The sequence below is a fragment of the Saccoglossus kowalevskii genome, chromosome 2 (genome assembly GCF_978046115.1).
Source record: "Saccoglossus kowalevskii chromosome 2, keSacKowa6.1, whole genome shotgun sequence".
Taxonomy (NCBI): Eukaryota; Metazoa; Hemichordata; class Enteropneusta; family Harrimaniidae; genus Saccoglossus; species Saccoglossus kowalevskii.
The window spans coordinates 16,928,771-16,940,834 of record NC_140642.1 but is presented as its reverse complement, the minus strand read 5'-3'; the positions used below and the strand labels follow the sequence as shown (position 1 = coordinate 16,940,834).

At 38.0% G+C, this 12,064-nt stretch overlaps 1 protein-coding gene across 1 annotated transcript; it reads left to right on the top strand.

The window, feature by feature from the left end:
* The first annotated feature begins 10,065 nt into the window (after positions 1 to 10,065).
* Positions 10,066 to 11,751, top strand: LOC100377958 (medium-chain acyl-CoA ligase ACSF2, mitochondrial-like). Its single transcript, XM_002731616.1, has one exon. It carries the CDS (start codon positions 10,066 to 10,068, stop codon positions 11,749 to 11,751), a length of 1,686 nt encoding a protein of 561 aa, XP_002731662.1.
* Positions 11,752 to 12,064: the final 313 nt, after the last annotated feature.

Here is a 12,064-nt window from a genome sequence, read left to right as displayed (position 1 = left end):
CATCAGCCCTTCAGCTTCGATAATGACTGTTTGAAGAACTACCTCGGTAATGACTCGATCTTTCAGACAACACTTGATTGCATTCTTAACAGTTGATTTCTCTTTCCCAGATTCCTCCAAAATGTGGTGAACTGGGAGGGTTGAACTTAAATTCTTGAAATTTGTACCGCAATCAGAAAACAGTTCTTTCGGAATTCCTCTTCGTGACACAAATCTCCTGAAAGCCATTAAAAATGCATCAGCATCCATGCTTCTGATGACTTCCAGATGTACTGCCTTGGTTGTCATGCACTTAAAAATCACTCCCCATCTCTTTTCCCCTGTGATCTTCGAACTTTGACCATCATTGGACCCCAACAATCCATACCTGTAGAATAGAATGGTGGTTTTATAATCCTTGCTTCAGGAAGTTCGGCCATTTTCGGAACATCAGCTCCTTTTCTCCATTTCTGACATTACAAACAACCATTTAGGACAGATTTGATTTTACTCCTTCCCTTCAATATCCAGTAATTTCGTCTTAAGTAAGCGTATACTTGATTTGGGCCAGCACTGTGGTTAAAAATACTTATATCCACTCGTCTTATCAACAATTTAGTAATGTGGTGTTTAGATCCAACACTATTGGATTAGCTTCCAGTTCCACATCTTCCATATTTCTCAATCTTCTCCCTACTCGAATCAGTCCATACTCAATGTCTAACACGGGATCAAGATTGCTTAGACGGCTATTCTTCTGCACTTCTTTATCATTCTGTAATGATTGCAGCTCTTCGGGGAAGCATTCCCTTTGGACTCTCCGCAGTAGCAGCCACTCAATGTCTTCTACTTGGCTGGCATTTAAAGCTGTACAATCTTCACCATAGATTATCTTCTTATATATATATCTAACATATCTTCCCATATTTGGCAATCTTCGATATTCACTTCTGATTGTACTTGTTCGATCCTAATGTTTCCAGTAAACTTAACTGATTTTATTTGTTTGTCATCATCTTCCACTTGCAACTTCACTTGTGTCCACTCATTTATAGGGTGCTTCAAAAATTCTGGACCCTCTATCCATCTGCTCTTTAGATTTTCTGCAGGTATCCTCCTTGAAATGTCATCTGCTGGATTCTTTGCTCCAGGGACATGCCTCCAACTTCCAACCTCCGTTTTGTTCTGTATCTCTAGAACTCTCGCTGCTACAAACTGCTTGTAACAACCAGAAGGCTTATTTATCCATCCTAGGACTATCATGCTGTCAGTCAAATGAATCTTCTCCTTGAACATTAATCTTGACTCTTCCGTAATTGATGAGCTCATCCTTGCTGCCATCACTGCGGCTTGCAATTCTAATCTAGGAATTGTAAGCTTCTTGAGAGGAGCAACACGCGACTTTGCTGCAACAAATGTAGTTTTGAATGTTCCATTTCTAAATTTCCATCTTAAATATGCATATGCACCAAACGCTTTCTCAGACGCATCACAGAAAACAATTAAATTTACACCTTCAGTAGCATTCATTGGTGTTAACCTGCTGCAGCTCTATGAAGAGTTGCTTCCATTCTCGTTGAGCTTGTTCAGGTAAGTCTTTATCCCAGCCTACACCTGACTCCCATAAATCTTGCATCTTCATTTTCAATTTGACCACAACTGGTGTCACGAATCCGATTGGATCAAATACTTGAGCTATGACCCCCAGCGCCTTTCTCTTAGTGATCTTGCCATTCATGATTGCATCTTCTAGTTTAACATTTACTATTAAATTATTATCTTCAAAATTCCATGTCACTCCAAGTACCTTTTCTTCCTTTTCTTTGTGTTTTAAATTCATACTCTCCTTATTTGTCCTATTGCTGCTCAGTGACTTGTTTGATAACCATTATTTAATACTGAATCCTCCTTTGCTCAGCACATCGTCAATGTTACTTGTAAGTTGTTTAGCTTCTTCTATGGTCTTTGTTGAAGTGCAGACATCGTCCATATACGTGTCTTTCTCCAGCACTTCAGCTGCTCTAGTGTAGGTATCTGCACTTTGCCTAGCAGTCATCTTGAGCGCCGTCTGTGCCATTGCAGCGGCAGATTTATCACCGAATGTCAACACCTTCATTATGTAAGTATCTGGTTCCCGTTCGCACTCCAGGTCTCGTCATAGATATCTGTGCATATGTTGGTCAACTTCCGGTATCATTACTCTATGATACATCTTAGATATATCTCCACATACAGCTACTTCTTTTTCTCTAAATCTCAAAATCACACCATGGAGGTTATTGAGCAGATCTGGTTCCTTTAACCAATAGTCATTAATAGCTTCTCCTTTGTACTTGTTCGCTAAATTGAAGACTATACGAATTGGTTTACTCTTCTTGTCAGGTCTGACTACAGCATGGTGTGGTATGTAGTGAACTGGGCCTTGATATGTTTCGATTTCTGTGTCACTCAATTTCCTGGCAAATCCATTTCTCACCATTTCTTTCATCTGTTCTGCATATGCCATGCCATGTTGTTTGTTCTTAGCCAGTCTGTTTTCTAGCCCTTGCAACATCTTAAAAGCTTGGTTTTTGTTGTTACTGAGGTGGCCAGGATCTTTTGCCCATGGATATGGAATGTGCCATCGATCTCCAACTTTGGAAGCGGGGTCTTCTATCAATTTTGCTTCAATATCCTCTGCTACATCTAACTTTGCTTTACATTCACAGCTTCCTACTTCAACTCCCATCGCTTCAGTTGACCAAAAATCTTCTAAATTGACAGGTTTGCTTATTTTAACATTCATAACTCTATGTGCTATCTGATCATTTGCTTTACCCCCAAAGACTACCCACCCTAGAGAAGATCTCATTGCTACTAATCCATCTGACTCAATGGTTTCACCAGTGATCAGGCCTGCATTGTCAACGCCAATTAGAATATCAATCTCACCACCCCGTCTATCCAAGCTGTTCTCCTTTATCTTGAATAATCTCTCAAGCTCTCTGACGTTAACCTCCTTTACTTGATTTATCGTCTCAATTTCTAAAGCTTTAATGTTGTGGACTATATCTGGCTGCTTTCCACACAGTTTAAGGTCACAGATCTTTGACTGGAAGCTTTCTTCTGTACCTCCCATCTTGGTTATAGATGCAGCTACACTCTTTCTTTTTATCTTCAATCTGTCAACAAAGTCTTTCCTCACAAATGTTCCTTGTGAACCTGAGTCCAACATAACATTTGCCATCTGCCTATCTCTTTTTGTTACGACTTCCACTTCTAATACATCGGGCAATGGTTCATCACTGCCCTTCAGAGACAAATTACCCACATTGCCAACATTTTTCTTTAAGTGAAGCAGCTTATTGTGGAAACGATCACATAATACATCTTCAATGCTTTCACCACATACCCGTTTTCTGGAACAATTGCTTAGACGGTGATTTCTTACAGCTTTCTTTAGACAAGAAAAGCATGCATGGCTTTTTTTGGTCAGTTCATATGTCTTCCACCTTCATATCAGAGAACCTTTTACATTGATCAGGCCAATGCTCGTTTGATTTACAGATACAACATTTTTGAAATCTTTCTCTTTGCACATCTTGCAGTGGAATGCTTGACAGATGAACATTATTTACATGTTGTCTTCTCTTTGGCTTTAACGGTACAGCTGAATGACCATCAAAATTACCAAAAACTGGATCATTAATCTCCTTGGCTGCAGCTCTGACAAATTTCTGTAGTTTTCACTTTGCCATCTATTCTGTAGGAATTTAGGGAGTTTTTCTATAATCTGCTTCAGACTACTTTGATTATTAAGATCATGCACATACCCTAATGCTGAAAGTGAATCAAAGAAGTTTTTCTAGGTCATCTGAGAATTCGACAAGTCTGGACATATCAATCTTTGAACGGCTCAGCACCTTGTTGATCAAGGCTTGTACGATCACAGCTGTGTTCCCAAATCTTTCATTCAGCGTCTTGCATGCAGATTGGAAGCCTTCACTTGGTGGTTTTAGGACACAATACTGAATGGACTCTAAAGCTTTCCCAGAACATAAAAACATTAAAGTGTTAAGCTTAATATTATCATCATTAATACAAGAAACAGTGTTATTAAAAAGAGCAATAAATGCATGGTAATAAAGTGGATTGCCATCATATTGTTTAACCTGAGACTGTGGTAAAGAAAGAGCCTTAAATAACCCTATCATAGTATTGTCAACATTGGGATTATTAACAGTATTACTAGCACATAAATCATTATCATTTCTCTGGTGTCTCTGTTCCTTATCTGTATCTAGGACACCATTTTGCTCTTCTGACGATTCTCTTGTTGATTCTGTTTCTTCGCTTGACAACGCTTCAAGTTTCGCCATTTCAACCATGAACTCATCTTGGCAGCGAGTCATCCATTCCTGTTCTTTACCATAGTCCTCCTCACTCTCAATCAGCTTCACTAACTCTGCATGGGCTTCCTCTATTGATTCAAAGCGTGATGTAGCTTTTGCCTTTACTCTTTATATCCGCTTGGTTAGCTTGTTTTTCTATCAGACAGAACACCCTTGTTAAATTCCCTTTTGGTTTCTTCTTGTTATTCGCAGTTTTTCCATTGTAGACGGCCGTTCCTTCTCACTGGTTTCCAGTAAATTGAATTGTAAAAAAAGGTTGGGACGGCTACACAATTCAGGACAGCAATAATGAGCTTATATCACGGTTGAGGTTGAAATGACTTTATTGTCCAAATGTCTCATTCAATTCTAAAATGACAAATAAATATAGAATAATAAACATACTTTTACATGACTGACTTCAAATTCATAACAAATACAGACACACTATTGCTCATATATCAATGAATTCGTGCAATAAACAATACTTTAATTACATAATAATTACAGTTTTCATTTATAAACAAACTTCACTCAAAATCAGATCCTACATATGTAACAATGAAACTTACTACTTTGCCGGGTATAAACACAATTCTGGTTAGCCAGTTGCAGTTCAGAAAGCATTCATATACTTCATCAATACCTAAATAATAAATTACATAATTAATGCAAAATCATACACTACAGAAAACAAATAAAATCCAAATACACATCATGAAGTCAACAATAATTTTCTGACTATTTAAAACCCTAGTACAAATCTTAATAACAATTCAGAACGAAATACAACTATTAATTCAGACCGCCGTCAGCGTACTACATATTCATGAGATCATATGCAAATTAGCATGAGGTCAGCAATTCACTCAAATACGCGTTCAACAACAAATCTAACAGTAATATTTCATAACCAAACACTTCCATCATAAAATATCATATCATAATCTAGATCACAGAGATAAATGTTCTTTATACCCAAATGCTTGATAACAAATGTTACAGGCAAACCGTAGCTGTCAAAATGGCCGCCTCTACACCGAATCACATGTTCAAAATCAATCTGGCTGTTATACATAAAATAATCATGATTATCAATGAATGAACAATACAATCATAGTCTTAAAAACTTACAGTTATCGTTTACTTGTCAAAAAACATCAGGTTAGCATGGGCGACAGCAAATAAAAACAATTCGACTAGCTGCTCGAAACGCAAGTCCTACATTAACGTTAACGTTCGTTTCAGTATGCTGTGTCTTATAGTCGTTGGTGGCGCTATACCATAAAACATTCCGCAAGATTTACGATAAATTTTACACATTGACGTCATATTCACGCCAACATACTCCCCAGAGTTCAACGCAGCTGAATTTTGTTTTAACAAAATAGAAAGGTGTATAGAGTGATCACCGTTGTCTTTAATCAGCTCTGAAAATTTTCCGTATTCTATATACTCTGCCGTTGAGGAAATTACACCAGTAGAAACTAGAAACATTCTTCAGTGCAGGATATCTGTTCGTTTAGCGTTTAGCTCAGAAACTGTACAAAACGGCCCTTTTTATGGCCACCACATCCTCGAGAAAGAGATACACCGTGTTAGATTAAATGATGGTTGTCGTTTATTTAGGCTTGCCAACGCTCACGCCGGCGAACAGTATAAAAAGCACTTTTGGACATACCTGAAGTAACATGGTAAACATTACGGTGAGGTACTATGGTGTAGTTAAATAGTCAAACGTAATAGAGAAATATGAAATAAAGTAACGTCGCCGACCTTGTGGTTTGGTTCTTTACACCAAAATACACAATCTAAATGATGTATAGATATATTGGTATTGATAAATATTCATACACAGTAATGCCAGGGAAGAACTTTGGGGTAGAACACGCACACCTATAACAAACTTGCACACATTTAAAGAAACACGAGTTTATGTGGTCAACGTAATATTTAATAATCTAAAATTATATTTGTAATGCACATCATAATATTTGACCAAAGATTAAAGCAATAATTACATTAATAATTAAATGGAAATAACCACGGTTAATGCCCCAAACAACTAATATAGGTAAATAACGTTTTACACTGTCACTTATAGATTCTTAACATCAATTTACAATGAAAAGTAAAGAGCACGTGCGTAACGTAGTAATAACGACGTCAACGACTACTGATCTTTACTAGTTGACCCAGTTCCATACGACGTTCCTTGCATCACACGATTTAAAGCGGGGGGGTCGTCACCTACGCATGAGCCTTAGCGTTCTTAACGTGTGTTGTTATCATCAACTAGGACTCAATTCCCGCGCGTGCAGGTGACGACCCTCCCGCTTTAATGTCTCGATGCTGGTTTGACAATCTTCTAGGATTTTTGTCCAGATAACGGTTTAATTAATAAGTTACAACGCAGCTATGGAGACTCGGCGACTTCACCACGTAGGATACTACAACAAACATCACAATTGCGTGAAATTAGTCAGATCGAAACGTGTCCCACTGTCGGCGACAGGCTTTGTAAACGGTTATGTTTTGGTTAGTAGAGTAGACATTTATGATAAACAAATACATTGTTGCAAACATAACGCCCAACCGTCCACTGCACTTAATATAAATAAGTGACGGTAAATGTTGTACTGTACGACGCACATTTGTGTTAGACTAGTTTATAGAGGGGCATAGCTCTTCTGTGTCGATAAAAATGTATAAAAATAAAAATGGGATGACACCAACTAAAAAACCACCACAAAGACTAAACGCCGACACAAAAATAGCAACGGATCCAGGGGCGGACACAGGATTGTTTATGGGGTCCAAACATTAAAATCGCCAGACTAAGTTAATGATTTTTTTATATTATACAAAAACAAATTGAATACATTTTTCAACGGGCGGGGGGCACCAAGAACCCCCCCCCCCCGATCCGCCACTGAATGGATCCATAGCTAAATCAAACTGTTAAAACATGTGTGGTGTTTTACCTTGATAGTTTTATAAACCTATTTTTTTATAAACACATCCTGCGCCATTTTGTGTTCCCCCTTGCGTAGCTGTATGTCACACGGTGGTCGGGCATACTGCCCGAGTACTGGTTTATGTCATTCAAAGTCCACGATTCTTAAGGCGCGGTGGTCGCCGCGCTGCGCATGTGTGACATTTGTGTTGATAAACATTGATTTTCCCACAATCTAATGCGCTCTTCAAATGGAAATCACAAATACTAGTATCAGGTTTCACCTTGGCGCGACTAGCACTAAATACCGCCGGTGACTCCTTCAATACCTTCCAATCACCTAAAAATTATCTAATTAAAGCTTAGAAATGTCTCAGTTTGTACTCATTGATCTGCGCAACAATCAAAGTCGCCATCTTTGTTTATATGAGACCCATTTATCTCGAGCATGCGTGGAGCGACGACTACCGCCCTTTAAAATAGCGCAAGCGCAGATCAAATCTTTCAAAGCGCTTAGCCGAGCACGCTGGCGAATTGACAGCCATGCGAAATCGCTACAAAATCCTGGTATGGCAAACAGGTAATTTAACGAATGATGCTGCATATCTTGTCCCACTAAGCGGTTCTTGTCATGAATCGGTAAATCCGGGAGAAAGGGATCCGGATGGAGGTAGATTTGGTTATCAAGTAACACATGAATATGTCTACCTGTAATGTTTGAATCTGATTGGCTGTTATGGTCATGAGGTATAATAATGTAGTGTCAATCATAATTCATAAGTCATACATTTACTGACAACCTTTAAATGCTACCGTGAAATGTTCTACCCTTAATAAACGATCCTTTTTTTTTTTTTTTTTTTATTGTCGAGAGACCGCCATAAAAACATATTGTATTAACATCGTCATCTTTTGTGACGGCTTTTCGAAGATGCAGAAATTACCCAAAATAAAAACCATATTATGCATTTAGATTCACGCACTCTGTATCATCACAAAAAATAATTTGTTTATTTGACTTTTCACAGTTTAGAATCGCCGAATAGACGAACGTCTTCTTTCTGTATACATTAAACGATTTACAGCCGGTTTTGTAGAATAATCAGTCAAATTATAATAAAGGGATCCACAATAACCTGGTCTTAAAATATCGGTGTTATTTTCGTGATATGACTAATGGAATTATCATGCACCACCAACATTTAAGTGTACAATACGCTTAACAAAGTGTTCCACGGTATTGTTTTGGAAAGTGTGAATTACTTACTCCGTACTACCAATAATATAACAAAGGAAATGTTCCACTGAAAAAGTGCAAGAATGCATATACAAATATGCCAACTGCTGAAAATATACCACTGGAACACGACAATGTGAATTACAATATTTTTAATAAACTATAAGTTAAATTAATTGATAATTAAACGGGCATTCATTAATTAAAAGGAAAATAAGTAACGTCATGCTATCGTGGGAAGTATATATATATATATTACTGTACAGGTAACAATAATTATGAGTTAAATTATGTCAGGATAGTTCCGTCACGCTGACATCATTACGAACTACCAGCCGTATGTGTATTGCCTTTCTTATGAGAATATCAATCGCGCATGATCACGAAAGCTATTTATTCAAACACAGCACAGTCAGCTCACTAATTCACAGCACAATGTTGTAAATAATTCATGGACCCGCATTAGAACTTTGGAATTAATGTCGCTAAAATTAGCTAATTCTCTATTGTTTTACCAGCTGTTTCACATTTTCTGACAGTTGTTGGTAATCAAACATTGTAAATATTATTCAAAATATATTGTACTTATCGACAATGTTCACCATGGACAGCTGTCACTATAGAATTAAAAAAATAAAAAATGGATACAATATACATAACACGACTTTGACTTGACGGAACCGACGGCGGATTTTCTTACGGACACAGCTTCCTACAAAGAGGACACCTGGTCACACACCCTGTCTCATCCGTGAGTACATGACGTCTCTGTCAGCCCCCACAGAATCCGTATTTGTATTTTCAAGTTTAAGTATTGTTCTGAGTAGTGATGTACCAACTAATTTCTTTACTTGCACCTCTGAAAATAGAGAAGGGTTGTCAGATAAGTTCTAACAGGAAGTTGCCTATTTTTCAGTAGTCATGTTTTGTCTCAAAAAAGAGCCATTATTACTTTCCAAGTTGAATGACAGAGTGTGAATGCACGTCCCAGCTTGTGTGGTAATCAAATTGTCCACGGAAGTTTTAGACGAATCCAAACTAATATAATATAGTATTATTTCAACAAGTACAGTGAAATAGTTAAATTTAAATCTACATAGTTCTTATCATGTGCGTGTTCACGGGAAATGCACAAATTATTTTGGATGTTTTCTGTTCTGACAATCTCTTTCCGTTTTAATTAAACAGTGTGTTAAGTGGGTATGATAATATACCCCGATTTTGGACCTAAGTAGCGTAAGCAGTTCCGAGCTGGGCTGCTATTTTTGTTGTTGTAATGTGTATTGTGGACCGGTGTGTAATTTATATAACTGATGGTCCTATGATTATTAGTTATTAAATTGGTATCATTTATTTGTCATATTCTGGTTGCATTCTATTGATTGTCCTTCAGTGTTGCGTCATGGAGTCACTGTGCGGGACATTGGCGACCAGGTTCGTATTCCAGTTCAGCAGTAATTTGTTGTGAAATCTTATTTTATTTGTAAACAGGCATTTATTTTATTTTTTACAGATATTTAAAAATGAGCAGCGAGTCACAGATTAGACCACGGACGAGTTATTTCCACAGTGCGTCAGCTGAGCCCTTCAGTGGTAAGACCATATTGGAATTACAAGATGAGGTCGCAAAACAATTTCCGAGAAGGGATGCTCTTGTATTCTGCGAGAGCGGAGTGCGAATTTCTTTTAGACAATATATAGATGATACAAAACAACTTGCATGTGATTTGGTTAAGCTTGGTCTGAAACCTGGTGAGCGAGTTTGTCTCTGGATGGGTGATGGTTACGAGTGGATAGTGCTGAATTCAGCTATCATCAGAGCCGGACTAATAGCACTTGCGTTACCAGAATTCCAGTCAACAGACGATATACGATTTACACTAAATCATATGGAGTGTTCTGCTTTATTCGTCGGATTTAGCCAATACGACCAGTACGGTATTTTAAAACAAGTTCTTCCTGATATAGAATCAGACACAATAACATTGTCTAATGTGCCAACATTGCGGAACATCGTATCATTCGATGAGAAATGTCCACTACTCGGGTGCAGCATCGTTACGTCAGCGGCAGAACTACGTGGAAATGGAGGAGCAGCCGAAAATGTATTCCTCGAATATTTGAAAAGAAAAATTACTGCTGACGATACTTACATGATAACCTTAACATCTGGCAGTACTGGGTACCCCAAACCTGTTGTGCGTACACATAGAGGCACTTTAGAAAACGTGTATGCTACAAAATGTCATGCTACATCAAATGACCAAAAAGTGATTAAAATTCTAAAATCATCACCTCTTGCCTCATCTACTGGCTCATACGAAGCTATGCTTTTAGCTTGGGGGGCAACGCTCGTTTCACCCAGACAGACTGAAGATTTCACGGGCGCATTGGAGGCTATCGAAAACGAAGGATGCAATTTCGCGATAATATTTCCCAGTATTCTATTCCAAATTGTGAATCAGAAAAATATAGATAATTTTGATGTTTCGTCAATGCAAAGATGTTGGTGTGTTGGCAATGTTTTCCCGAAACATAGCATGCTAAACATTGTTAAATTATTTTGCCCTAATGTTGTTATAACATATGGTACACGAGAAACTCTGTGTATCAGTATTGGCGAAGTAGCCGATACATTAGATGATCGAATCAGCGGAAAAAGCAAAGTACTTGGTCACTGTGAAGTGAAGGTTGTGGACACATACCAGGGCGTTGTACCCGTTAATACCATCGGGGACATAATGGTGCGTGGACCGTATCTTTTCCAGTGCTACTATGGTGATAAGGAAGCTACAGATAAAGTTAAAGCAGAAAATGGTTGGTATAAAACTGGAGATCGAGGAGAGATGGACGAAAATGGACGGTTGTTTATATTCGGGAGAGGGGATGACATGATCATCAAAGGATCACAAAATGTATTCCCTGTGACAATCACCAATTATCTTGGAGATCATCCGAAATTGAAAGATGCACAAGTCGTTCCCGTTCCCGATGAAAAGTTTCTCAGTGAGATGTGTCTTTGTGTTGTGCTTAAAGAAGGAGTCATTTGTACGGAGGATGAATTGTTGGGATACCTGTCGGGGAAATTGTCGCCATTTCATATGCCCCGCTATGTTCTGTTTTTTGAAAAATTTCCATTTGTCGGTATGAAAGTAAATAGAAAGGTTATTATTAAAGAAGCTATCTCCCGCCTTGGTTTGTCTAAATAAGATTCGGATTCTTGGAGACTTGCAGCCTTAAAATTAGTTGTTTATATGCAGACAGTCTTGGCTTTACACAATTAAAATTTCTGATCTTTATCACAAGAAGGGAAATATTTAAAAAAAAAACAGCAGTTGTATGATGTGATTGGCTCCGGGTTTCCTGTAATGACATGGATCTTCATTGAAAATTATGAACAACTCACCTCTGATGACTGAGGTTGGTATCGTGCAGTTCTGTTGTACTGAACATAAATGGTGACCCTGCAAACAACACGATCGCTTGGTCTTCTTGCAGAGCCTGATTATTTTTGGAGCAGAA

Coding starts and splice junctions, on each gene's coding strand:
- LOC100377958 (XM_002731616.1), top strand. CDS start 10,066: ATGAGCAGCGAGTCACAGATTAGACCACGGACGAGTTATTTCCACAGT.